The sequence below is a fragment of the Rhipicephalus microplus genome, chromosome X (assembly GCF_043290135.1).
Source record: "Rhipicephalus microplus isolate Deutch F79 chromosome X, USDA_Rmic, whole genome shotgun sequence".
Classification (NCBI taxonomy): Eukaryota; Metazoa; Arthropoda; class Arachnida; order Ixodida; family Ixodidae; genus Rhipicephalus; species Rhipicephalus microplus.
Window position 1 is genome coordinate 484,939,831 of NC_134710.1, and position 14,001 is coordinate 484,953,831.

Here is a 14,001-nt window from a genome sequence, read left to right on the forward strand (position 1 = left end):
TTCTCAAGAGTTAGGCAGTCTGTCATCTCGGCGAGCTCTTCGATATACGGGACTGCGAAGCCCTTCGTCAGATGCCAGCGTTCATAGCTGATGTTCGTAACAAGGACGTGCGTGTGTCCGCATTTTATGCTCACGACGCCTCTTGCGATAGATAAACCATGGCTGAATAGCAGTGTTGGAATTCGCTCGGCGATGTTTTCAGAATCGCTCGACGTGTCACATGCAACAGCCACGAGTGCACTTGACCGCGGTGGGATGGTAACGTCATCGTCGAAGACGCGCAAAGGTTTACATCACTGGTCTGTACAGGGCCCATTCGAAACTTGATCTGGGGCCATCCAAAACATAACCAATCTCTCAGGAATGTTGATAATTTCACCGTATTCACGCAAGAAGTCCATGCCCAAGATCAGGTCTTTGCAGCACTCCGGTAAAATTACGAAAGTAGCGACGAAATCTGAAATGCCGATACTAATTCGAGCTGTACATTTGCCCGTCGGCGTCACCAATTGACCCCCTGCGGTTTTAATGTTTGAGCCCGTCCATATTGTTCTTACTTTTTTTAGGCAGTCGGCGAGTTTACGGCTGATAATAGAGAAGGCCGCACCAGTATCTACCAGCGCTGTTACTGGGCGTCCGTCTATATAAATGTCTAGATTGGCGCTTACGATTTCCGTTGATGTCGGTGACGTCGTATCGTCCTTAGTATCGTGTGTCGTACAATCCCTAGTATCATTTGTCGTATCGTGTCGTAGAGAAGATGTTGGGGGTGTGATAGCATCTCGGCGGGCGGCAACCTTCCCCCCAAAGGTCGCTGTTCTTAGTTTCCCCAACGAGGGCTAGGAGATCTGCCCCGGACCACCTCGGAGTAACTGCGCTGCTGCAGTGAGTTAGGTGCAGGTGAAGGAGAGCGGGGTCGAAGATACGACACATCGGGTTGCTGTGCTTGCGGGCCTGCACTGCTGTCATGGCGGTTAACGAAATAAGCATGAGGGGAGGTTTGTAGAAAGTTCCGATGTCTACGGTCACGGTACGGGCAATTGTGGAAAATATGGCCAGCTTCTCCGCAATGAAAGCAAAGTGGTCGACGGTGCGCCACAAGTCCGTCTTACGGATGAATGGTCGACTGGTGGGCATCCTTTGCGACCAAGATGAAGATGTCGGCGAAGTGTACGTCGGCGACGTTTGCATAGGCATGTTAGACTGTGGATACGGCTGCGGCAGATTGGGAGCTGAGGCTCATGGCTCATTGTAAGGCCCTTGGCTGACGTCATGATAAGCCAGTGGTGACGAGTTGTACGACACTGGAGTGGGTCGACGGACGGCTGATGCGTAGCTTACAGACCACTGGTCTGAGAGCGATTCAAGCAACGAAAATGCCTGGCGGAGCTCTTGATGCCTGGCGGAGCTCTTGCTGCACAACTTCTGCAACGCAAGCCATGGTATTTTCTTGCGGAGTCACAAGGAGGTTTCGGATCTCCTCCCGAACGACCTCACGAATGAACTCGCACAGAGAACACTCACTACCGACAGTCAAAGCAGAGAGGCTGGGAGATGTTTTGTTTAGTTGATCATGGTATCGGCGCGGTTGCTGCAGTGCTCGCTCGATTGTCGTAACCTCTTTGACGAATTCCACTACGCTTGTTGGCGGGTTGCGTAGGAGACTAGCAAACAGCTCTTCCTTGACATTCTTCATCAAATGTCGGACTTTTTTACCTTCAGGCATCTCAGGGTCAGCCCGCTGAAATAGGCGGGCCATGTCTTCCGCAAACATAGCTACGCTCTCGTTTGATTTCTGCATGCGTGCCTCGATGAGTTGCAGAGCAGAATCACGGTGGTCGGTGTTTGCGAATGTCCCGAGAATTCGCTGACGAAATTCCTCCCATGAAGACAGCGTTGACTCGTGGTTCTCGTACCACGTACGAGCTCTTTCTGCCAAAGCAAAGTAGACGCGCGATAGCTTTTGTTCAGTGGGCCAGCGGTTGGCTTTGGTGACTCGCTCATGCTGGGCTAACCAGTCCTCAACATCTTCATAAACCTTCCCGTGGAAGGTCTCAGGAATTAGAGGCTGATCAACAGTAAGCTGTGAAGGCTTTTACAGCCACAGCGATTATAAACATGGATGCACATGCTGGTGAAAGGAATTACTGAACAGCTTTTCTGTATGATGATTTATGAATAATGTATATTAGAGAAACAGTGTCAGCGCGTTCCCATCATTTACGTGTTCTTCTGAAAACGCGAAGCACGGAAAATTAGATCGCGATGTCCAGACATACACGTGACAGACATTCTGGCGGCATGCGTGCAGGTATTAGTGAAAATTGCTTTATTACATGCCGTGCAAGTCTTCAAACAAACTATGTGCAGCGTTCCTTGAACAAACGACGTCCCCTGATGAATCGCCGCCACAGTTTCAGGCTACCGATTAGAGTAGACATCAGGAGCCCCTGCGGAAAGCGCGTTTCGCCATTGAGCGGACATGCACATCAGAGTTGTGTCAGCACCAAACATAACATCGTGGAATTTAGGACATATGTGCGACTGCTGTTTATTCAACGTTATAAAATAGGTATGTGATTTTGACTTTGGTGACCTTGAGAAGAAGGTGCACATGTATTGATGCGCCGGCGTGGCTATTGCAGGTGATAGACATTCCCAAATCCGACTTTGGTGAATTCGGCACAATTTCCTTTGATGATATCAGGATGGTGCAGTAAATCTGATTTGGCACACTTTGGCACAGTTGGCGCAAGTGTGTGATCACTGATTGTGTAATGCCTGGTTGTTCTTTTGATGTGTTAAAATGCTTTATAACTCATATTAGCCCAAATGTTTTCCTGACATCAGGCCTGACTAAGGCAAGTTCGTGAAGGAGTCCCAAGCACCGGCGTGGTTCAGCGGTAGAATATCGGGCTGGCATGCAGTGGACCCGGGTTCGAATCTTATTGATTCTTTGGTATTTTTTTATTAACTCGGTTTTTTTCTCATTTTTTTAGATATTCGGTACCAACACCAGCAGCAGTGGCGGACAACTACGGCGCCGCATGTGGCCTGTGTTTTGATCTCATAACAGCTTTCCTTGTAAGACATGTCCGAATTTCTGACCTTCAAAGGGCACAAGTTCGAAATCTGCCAGTGGCAAGTTGTCTTTTTGCCCACCTTACTTTGTTCACATTTATAGCACAATTATTACAATACAACTGAAACAGCACAATTATATTCAATTTTTCTTCCTTGGCCTTGTTCTCTCCTGGTTTTCATTAACTGTAAGATAGCAATACAAATTTATAAAAAAGATATTACTTTTCACTAAACAAATATTAGAGAATATAAAAGGCAGGGCAGAAAAAGAAGCATGCTTCATTGCAATTTGCTTTAAAAATGTCCTCCTTTGTCAGAACTAAGTCAGAATATCTGATCAAACATTCGTGTCAAATGATTACATACAAAGCTTGTTTTGCCCCACCGGTATCATTTTGCAGACCAGTGAAAGCACCAGGAGGCTCTGGCAGCCATTGGTGAGCACGTAGTTGGCAATTGCTGTGGCATAACACAGTGGCTGTTCCACTCCCTCAGGCTCAGGCACAGAACTGGAAGGAAGTAGTAAAACTGGTTAAAAGTGATCACTACAGCCATGCATGATTAGCCTTTATTCATTGAGTATGACATGAATGATAGAGGGCAGGCACAACTGCAAGATACAATATCCACAACACTCAACAACACTCAAGGTAAACAAACTGCAGCCAAGCCTGTTTGTAATGAACCTGACGTGACACATGATTCGTTCGCTATATCTCCAAGTTCATAGCAAATTAAACACATCCTTCAAATTTGGAAGTGAAAATATAGCTATTATTTTATCCCAAAAAAGTCCTTAATGCAGTGTGTTTTTATGGTACAAGTGTGAGAAGAATGGTCTGCAGTTTATTTGAAGCAGCACCATGATCTTTGTCGAGGCTCCTGGCATAGACAACCAACCTCAGGCTAGATATATAGCAAACAGAAGACTTTCATAATTCGCAAGCGTGCTTTTCTGCTACACAGTTTTCCCGACTAATGGCATCTAGCCTCTTACAAAAAGCAATGTATTCAAACATAATTTGCATATGCTATGACGTACAGAATGTTGACTGGGCTGGCTTGATATAGGCAAGGATAATAGACAAGCTCAAGCACGGGCAAGTAGGATGTCATTTCCACTTGAAGCACCACCAGCGCCGCCCAACGTTACTAGAATAAACTCAGTTTGGAAGCTCCACAAAATGCAGAAGCTACTGATGTTCTCAATTCTTAAGTGATGACCAGATTACGTCTGCCACTTGCTACATTTACGGCATCACAATTAATGCACTGTGAAATGTATGACAATGTGCATTATAAAAAAGAGAAATTCAAGTATTTTTGAAAATTTTGAGATTTGCAAGAATTGTAGCACTTTCAAAGCCTTGAAAATGCATTATAATTTTTTATAACCTAAATAAGGCCTCTGTGCAAAAGCCTTTTTTTTTTCTCATTCAAAGGAAGTTGAAACGATTTTGAGTAGTTGCAGGATTTGACTTACAGTAGGATGGAAATGAAAACCTGAAAAATATGTAGCATTCTAAAATTTATTACACTTGGAGCACATAAGCCGGAATAACAAGCTTTAAAGCTTAAAAAACTATGAATTGATTTGAGAGTATTATGTTCATTTAAGGCGTCCTGCAATACTTTTCCAAGTAACAATGAAATGGATTCACTAAAAAAGCTTATTGCTTCACGAATTCGCCGCCGCACGTTTTTTTAGAATACACCCAGTATGAGCGGAGTTTCAAATATTTATCGCACTCTGCAATTGCATTCTCTCTTCGCTCGTCTCGATGAGACAACTTAAACTAAGCAGTGTGGGATGGCACAGGGAAAAAAAAAAACATCACGAGCGCCTTGTGTCGAGTACCTTCTCTCTTTTTGTTTTCTTCGAATACACAGCCTTTCAGTGCGATTGCGCACGTACGCGTAGACAAGTGGCAGCTTCTCGCTGTGACAAGTGGTTTTCCGAGATTGTAGTGTGATTTGCTGAAAGAGAAGAGCAATTTTTTGCTGACTTTGAGATTTTATTGTGAATTGCAGGCCACATTATGCACTATAATATTTAGCTCGTGTGTTCTCGGTAGCCTCGACTACCTATCCGCAGCGTTTTCTGACCATACTCAATACGTGTTGCAGAGCCCCTTTATACTTGAAGTGGGGCTTCGTGGCAAGGCAGATTTCCCAAGAATTTTTGCTTTCACAGTTTGCACCCCTACACTACAGAGAAACCACCTTTAGAAAGAGTTGCATGGCGATAATATACACTTATTTCTTGATTGCGAATACTTTGAAATTTTCAAAAATTTAAACTTGAATTGAAAAGAATTTGAATACTCTACTATTCGTTTGAATATTCGAAGCATTAAAATATTTGCACAAGCCTAGTTTTCAGTCATATGTCCTCCATGTCTGCACAGGTAGCACTCCACAGACATTTTGTTGAGTTGGCATCGGCACTGATTATTTTTTCCTTGTTTTTTAGGATTGCTGATATAGTTGACTAGCGCATTCTGTTTTTTTTAACCAACTTGCCAGTTTTCATCAACTTGAGATAGTTCGGTTAGAATGGCTCGCTTGGCAATACTTTTCCAGTACTTTTCGCTTCGTTCCATCTGCTAGCATGGCAGGCTTCCATCTGCTATCCTGACTGCACAAATACACCAACAGTGAGCAAGACGTGTATGTGCGACAGACAAGCAGGGACACAGAACTGCCGTGAGCCCATTTATAATAAGAAAAAGAAACTTCTGAATTCGAGCCAGCAAGGCCAGTGACACAGAGCGGTTGAGACAGACGAAGGTGTTGCAATAAAGAGGAAAGAGAGGGAAGCACATTTCTGAGAATTGTGAGAACGGCGGGAAGGCGACCGAGTCAGAACACACAGAAAAAACATAACTCAGATAGCTTGCTTGATAGGCCCATGAAGCATGCAAGCAGGCTTTGAAGCCTATATTTGCTCACACAGCTGCTTTCAGTTAGAGTTCTTTTTTTTTTTTTTCGAGAACAATATGGGAATCAAATAAGCTCCCAGAGTTCGTCATTCAAGCACAAGATTTCCACCACTGTCTGGAAGAATATTTGTCAGTGAATCAATGATACCAGTGTTTTGTTTTCTGATGTGTTGGTTGCTGTATTGGCTTTTCGCACAACTTAGAACTTAGCTATGATAGCGTTATTTTTGTGCTGCTTATACATGTAATTGTTAGTTTGTGCACTAAGCCTATTTATGAACGAGTAAATTTTAGATACACTTGTTCACGTTGTAGTTCTTTTATACTATGTATGCCCCTTCTGCTTTGGGCCAGCAACCTCGACATGCAGTATGATGAAATAAATAAATAACTCACATGTAAGAAAAGTTGAAACAGTGGCCTGCGTATGCAGGGGTCAGAGAGTTCAGAGAATCGCATTGTGGTGCCAGCTGTTAACAAGCGAGAAAATTTAGGGCCTTTTCCCACTCCGTTCGAATGCACGTGTACGAAAGGGTGGTAACGGCTGTCACGCAGAATGTATCGCAACATATTGAACTTGGTGGGGCTTTGAATGACTTCGATAATTTGCTATTTGTTTCTTGTGACAGCAGTTTTCACACTTCCGTATGCATGGAAAAGGCAAGCTGATGAGAGTGCAAAATCCTATGAGCGAGAACATGCCCTAAACATGCATTGAATCACTAATTATTCAAGCCAGTGAGTCAGTGCAAGTGCGTGCACTGGAACAATATGACACCAATGCAGACAAGATACCTACACAGCTGACTAGTACAAGCACGCAACGATGTTGCCGATTATCTGCCCACACCAGCCTGACGATGCTCGAAGAAGCAGGGAGTCAAAAGACACAGGGGTGCATAACAAAAAAACGGTTTGAGAGAGCCACAACCAGAAGACTGAGAACGCAGGGTCGGCATTTAACAATAAAAATTGTGGATGGCTTGTTGGTAGTTGAAAGTGGTGTCTCAGAGAGTCGCTGGAGTACGGACTCTATTCACTATAACCCATCGGCAAGGCACTGAGACATTCACTGTAAGTGCGATTTTGTGCCACTGAAATAATGTATATTTCCACAGTCCCACATGTATTGTTCATTTTAACCAAAAGTCCATTTCAAGTGGGGCCATTATATGTCGGCTCGACTGTACCATGCAGGACAAAGTTTTTTAAAGGGGTCTTGCAGCACTTTCCTAAATAATCGATCGGCTTCATTATGAGAAGGCATTTGATTTCCTCAAAATATTAGCAGTCATGCATGCACTGAGGAACCAGGGCATTAACGAAGCCTATAAAAAAACATAGGAAGAAATCTGCAGTGGATGCACAGCCACCATGGCCCTCTATAAAGAAAACAACAGAATCCCAATAAAGAAGGCTGTAAGTTTGGGAGACGCGATCTCTCTAATGCTATTCACGTGTTTACAAGAGGTTTTCAGGTCCCTAGATTGAGAAGAGTAACCGTAATGGATAAGAGTTAACGAAGAGTATCTTAGTAGCCTGCGATTGGCTGATGGAATTACATTGATGAGCAAGTGAGGAGACAACTTGACAGTTCATGATTAGTGAATCATAGACACGAAAAGCAGAAGAGAAGGTCTGAAAATAATATGCACAAAACCAAGGGAGTTTATTGCCACACAAATAGACTGGCACCATAACTTTTAGAAACTGTCACAAACAAATGGAGTTGCAGGCATTTGTCACACACTTTAAGTGCTTTCTCTCTCCTTTCGTACCAGTTAATGCCCTAATAGCTAAGCAGGGGGAAAGGATGAGGGGGCAAGAAGCTTCGCCCCTTCGTCAACACATCTCAGGACCTTGAGCATGTCCTTTTTATTTCCTGCTTTAAACGTGGAGCTTATTTTCAGGGTGATCCCAAGCATGCAGCGTGGCCACATCGTGGCCATATGCAGCAGCCGCAGAAACAATGCAGCTACCAATGCGCAAATGTTTGCATTTACGGTACCACCAATTTGAATTATGGAATCACGTCTGAGAGAAAAGCATGCAATATCCAGCTGACTTTGTGGGGGAGCACGTGCGCCCAGCCTCCTTTTCCCTTTTACGGCAGTGCGACAGCCTAGTTGCGGGGACATGACTGTCCCTTCGAGAGTCAATAAAGCCTCTTGCGAAGGAATGAAACACCTCCGCGACCTGCGCTTGCAATCCCTCTTTCCTGGCGCATAGAATGGGTTTCTCCTCCCTCAGCGAGGGAACGTATTCTCATCAGGGAGAGAGAAACCGGGGTGGAAAATAAAACCAGCGTGCCGACAACCGGACGCTCTCTCTGATGCCAGCCTAGGAAGAAGGGGGTCGAACCCACAACCCCTTGCGAGCCGAGCACGACAATGACCAAGAAGTAAGCGTCTACCCTTGTTTCTGTAGTATCTCTATGCGACATTCACACATTATTGCTAACTTACAGCAATAAATAAAGTGTTGTTGTAGACCTAGCGTGTTGGCTTATTCGCCCGAACCCGTGTAGCTGCAATGAGACAAGCTACGGATAGGGAACGTTATTATGAAAATCGATGCATAATTTTTAATATAACAGTATTACCAAAGCACAAAACAGTCTGCTTATCGACTCAAAAAAGAAAAAAAAAACATTAAAGTGATACTTCCTCAGCAATTGCATACCTTTGCCAAAGTGAAAAAAAAGTTCATAGAGAGCGCTCGCTTGGTAGCGGCCCCTCTCAAAATAGAAGTTACATTTGGCATGGCGCCGACAGTGGGTACTTTGTTCGGCAGGGGCTGTTTTGACGATTTGTTAGTCCACTCCTCGTGTATCGTGTGCATTGGTTCGTAGTGGATGTAATCACAGTGTGATAGAGCCTATGGAGCCGAACACATCAGCCAATGCTGCGCGTCGTAAGCCACTTCAAGCGACGAAGTGTAAGCAATATTCCTGAAAGACAAGCCTGACATCATTGAGCAAGTTGAGAAGAGAAATAAAAAAATCACAGCAGATCCATGGAATAAAGGATGATAAATAGGGCGAATCATCCATCAGTCCGTCTGTGCTTCCGTCCGTCTATTCGTTCTTGCTTTCGTCCACTTGCACGACCATCCGTGCGTTCGTTTGTCTGTCCGTGTGTCCGTCCATCCAACCATTCGTGTGTCCATCCGTCCGTACGTCTGCGCATCCGTCCGTCCTTTTGATAGTCCATACCTGCCAAGTTCAAGGATTCTGAATTCGGGAGATTTCTGCAATGAGGGAAGAGAGGGGAAGGCTGCGCGGCACAAAAAAAACAAAAATAAACATTGCGAAAAACAAAAGAGGGTGGGAAGGGGGTCTCAATCACAAGCGCCAACATCAGCATTGCGGTCTTATACTGGCTAGGAGTCGCCCAACACACGAGGGTAGAGTTTTTCACTAAGGTGAGAGTCTCAAAGAATCAACACAACTAGTGGAATTTATTTCCTTCAAAACAGTTCGTGTATGTCTTACTGGGACACACGTGAACGGGCGGGACGGCGCAGCTGGCTGCCGCAAAAGTGCGAGTCCAAGCTTTGCTTCACACTAGATTCTTTTGACAGGAACGCCAAAACGCGTCTGCCCCCTTTGTTATTGAAAGTCTAGGCTGGTTTTTTGCCGTCGCTGCCGCCATCATTCACCGTATATGTATACTTATCTATATATATTAATACTCTAAAATCGAAAAAAAGCCGCCCACGCTCAGTGCCCAGCTCATCGCAATGCGCCGACGCGCGCTTATCTCCGGCACGTACTTTGCCCCATGGGAAATGGGGGTGGGGGTGTCACGCTTGTGCGCGCGCGCTTATCTTTCGGTGGGGAGAATCGTGTGCCTTCGGCTTTCACTGGAACAATTGCATTAATTGCCGGGCCACAAAGGTATCTTCGGTCTATGCACAGGCCCCGTTTGCGAAAAGAGCGGGCTCTTCACAAACAGTGAGGTATAACTGGGACACTTGTTTGTACTCATCCGTACCTGAGATTATGTATCGAGCACCGCTTTTTATATTGTTTAAACAGCACGTTACGTGTCGAGCAGTAAACGTTGTTAGTTCACTCTCGTCTTGTGTGTATTGTTTTCATACGTCATTTGTGCGTGAGCAGTGCGCTGTGCGTTTCCATCTGCTTGCCGTTCTCAGTGTGACATTCCAAGTTGTTGCTGTCGCATTCATTGCTTTGCCCTTGCGGCAAGACTGTGGCATTTTTTAACGTATTTACAGCCTTTAGTCTACCACTGCGTGCCCTCGGAGCTCGTAGATCGCTACTGCGTGCCCTCGAAGCTCGAAGATCGCTATCGCGTCGCCGCGACCACGATGTTGTGTGTGGCGGTTGCGGCAAATGGTAGTTCATTTTTCAATCCGCATGCGCTTGACTGTGCACACGCCTTTAAAACTAAGTCGTTTTATGTCGTATACGATCGCATCTGCTGCGGTTTAGTCTGCAGAGTTTGTAGAAAGCAGCGTTGCTTTAACTGGTTGAGTGTTGGACGCACACACACTTTCGGGACTCTGCCAGTTACGTCGTCGCCTTACATGATCGCATCAAAAGCGACCACGGTTTTGTCGACAGCGGTTGTGGCAACGACAATCTCGCACACTGTAGAAGACAGTGCGTGCACCGGTCGCACGCGTACTTCCGAAGCTTCGAGTACGCTGCACTCGGCTTTCGTTTGACGATTTCCATACTAAAGTTCGTATCACCCGCCGCGATTAAGAAATGTGTTCAAAACATTCGAATTTAGGCCCAATAGACATAGTGGAATTTCGCTGAAGAATTTCATGAATTCGTATCTGCCACGGTCTCGCATCACTGAGATTCTACTGTACGTCTAGATGAACACCTCTTAAATTCATTTATAATGAAATGAGGTAGGTTCGAAAAGCCTGGAGTGAATTGAGCTGCTTTTTTGTCAATGTGGCCAGATCAAGCACAGAAATTTCTATTCACGTGAGATTTTCATGACAACCATACAAACGGAAGAAACGGTCTAAATCCGGGAGTCTTGGCAGGTAAGCTATGCCCAACACACTTCAAAATTTTTATTGGAGCAACACGCCCAAGAAAGGAAACATATATTCTTGATCCTACATACAGGTCAGCCCGTAACGATGATCGCTTTAAAGGTCATAAAAAAAAAGCTATCACATTAATATATATAAACATTAGTTTTTTCTAAGAAATGCCATGATTGGAATAGTCTTTTGAAGGAGGTTGTCCCCCAATCAGTTCCTTTGACTGTGCCCTTGCTGAATACTTATTCAATACTACATATCACATCACCTCTATACGGCACTCAACTTTTCTAGCCTATTGTAGTTATGCCGTCTTTCTGCAGTGGCTTTCTGCAGCAATGCTGAACATCCGTGTCGAGTCTTTTGCTCGACATCCCCATAGCGTCTGCTTCGCTTTTTCTCGCGTGCGTGCAGACACTACGAGAAGGCCAAACAGAAGACATGAAGCGGTTGTTCAGCAGTGCAGCAGAAGGCTACGGCAGAAAAACGGCAATGGTAAGGAGACATCCACGGTGTTGTGGTGCCATCTATATTTGAATGGGCGAACCAGCTGCACAAAATTGTCTATTGAAAGCTTGTGCTCTGTCACGCAAAACTCCTCAGGTGGGTATGCGCCACAGGCATTGGGAAGCCCCACAACTAAGTACTTCAGATGCGAGCGTTAAATGAAAACTCTGCCTGGCGGAGAGGAGCACATGAAACTCGTGAAAGAAAGAAGAAATAGAGAAAAGCAACAGAAGTAGAGAGAATCAAACAAGACCTCCTCCACCCCAAAAGAAAGAGAGAAAACGCAGCACATGCCCGAAACAAAAAGAAACAGGACGCGGAAAAAGAGATAAATATATGACAAAAAGGAGGAACTGATAGAAAAGAAGGAAGAGAAAGAGAGATAAATAAATGGAAGGAAACCATTCAAGAGATACAAGAAAGAAAAGAAAGAAAAAAAAAAGGAGACAAGGAAACCCTTTTTATTTTTTTAAGCTCAGCACCACTAGTGCACAGTTGCCATAATTTGTTGGCTTGTGCGAATATTCAAACAAATAGTAGAGTATTCAAATTCGCTTCGATTTGAATTTAAATTATTGAAAATTTCAAAGTATTTGCAATGAACGTATAGGTGTATATTAATCCGCATGTAACGACCATTCTGATGCAGCCTCCTTAGAATGAAGTGGCATCTTCCATTTTTTTTTTCACAGCAACTCTTTGGAATAAAAATTTACTTAACATGAGCATGGCTTTTGCTGCTAGTCAGAAACAAAAGCACCAAGCATGACGTGTGCGCATGCATTACAGCTTATGATCAGTTTCAGATAATTGCATTTAAACTTGAAACATGCCTTTCACGAACGTATGTAAGTTCATTGAATTATTTACACTCAAAATACTCTTTACTATTGTTTAGCAGAGAGAAGTATTTAAAAAACATATGTCAGAACTAGGCGTGGATGAATATTTAAAATTTCAAATACTTTTCAGATAGTGCTTGCTATCCTATTCGATTTACACTGGAATTTTTACTATTCAAACTATTCGAGCTTCCCCAAGACAAATGCAGTCACCGTGAAATTAAAAATGACTTCTACAAAATTTAGAAATGCTTCTCCTTAGTACAATTCCGTATTGCAACAAAGCTGCCTTTCTGGCTCTGCTACAGTCGCAAATGTATTAACTCGAGAATGCACTGGTTCTAACAGTGCGATAATAAATGTGGGAGAAGTGGGGACTCGATTGCTGCTGTTTTAGAATTTAAACTTGGGCAAAAAGTCCGAAAAATTGGACACCAAATTCAGCATCCAAAACTTCAAATGTTTTTGTATATTGATGTCTATAAGGCAGATGTGGAACTCCGGACTCGAAGCGAGCACACCCCTGTCTGCTACACCAGTTGGACTTCCAGAGAAGTTGAAAGAAAAGAGAGGATGAGGAAATGGCACCTTTGCCTTTCACGTGTAAAGTGTTGTCCTTAACACTTTGGCTGCATCATATTGTGTACATAAACACAATTCAGTTTTTGCATTGTCTCATTCTTGATAAGACTATGACATACTAACCTGCAAGCTCTTCATCAACCTAACGAAAAAAAAAACACACTTTCATAATCAACATATCTGCAAAGCGCAAGACTACGAGCAGTTACGACGTAGTCCTTGTCTACGAGTAGTCCGTGTCTACGAGTAGTCCTTGTCTCTTCTGTAGTTACGTCGTAACTACTCGTAGTCTTGTGCTGTGCAAATATGTTTATTCCCAATCACCAACTAGCCCAAGCATCTCATCAACTTTATGATGCAGTCTTATCAACTTTAATGATACTATATCTCATGACAATATAGTTAGGAATCCCCTCCAACATTTTTTTTTGGAGAATTTCATTCTGAACTATTCAAAAAATATTCTAGAAATATATTTAAAATATTCAAAAACATTAGATTTGATTCACGCTCCGACATTCAAATTCACTTCGCACCCAAAATTTTCCCATTAGCACAGCTCTAGCGAGAACTGTTCCAGCAAGCATGCCATTCTGATATCATCAGCAAGAATGCCATTCTAATATCACCAAGTAGGCAGTTTTTGACCAAAAAAAAAAAAAGAGAGCAGTTTTTATTGATAATAGCAGCATATCATACAAGTCATAAGACAATGAAAACGCTTTTTCTGGGGTTGCGATGCATGGTACACTAAACTGCAATGCCGTCATTCTTTCTTAGACAGAGGCATTGCATTCTTTTTAAGTGGTTCGGGTTGAACATTGCTGCTTCACAATGTGAACCTAAACAGGTGATGTTAGAGTACAGAGCTTACACGGTTCTGCTTATTTACCAACCAGTGCTATCTGTGTAATATCAAAATATTGTTCGCATGCAAAAGCTAACGCAGACATAGAAAGCAGATTTTAAAAGCATGACAAACATTGTAATGATTGAGTAAATGCTCTAACAAT

The 14,001-nt window shown here is 43.6% G+C and overlaps 1 protein-coding gene across 15 annotated transcripts in view; it reads right to left on the minus strand.

Moving 5' to 3' along the window:
• Window positions 1-14,001, minus strand: part of LOC119160784 (uncharacterized) — a 708,235-nt gene that overhangs the window by 342,335 nt on the left and 351,899 nt on the right. For all 15 annotated transcript variants that reach the window (XR_012887742.1, XR_012887741.1, XR_012887743.1 and 12 more), the window contains one exon: window positions 3,470-3,593. Coding sequence is in view for 12 of the 15 variants with exons in the window: in XM_075880899.1 (XP_075737014.1) it covers window positions 3,470-3,593 (124 nt within the window). In the remaining 3 variants the exon portion in view is untranslated. The remainder of the gene's footprint in view (window positions 1-3,469; window positions 3,594-14,001) is intronic.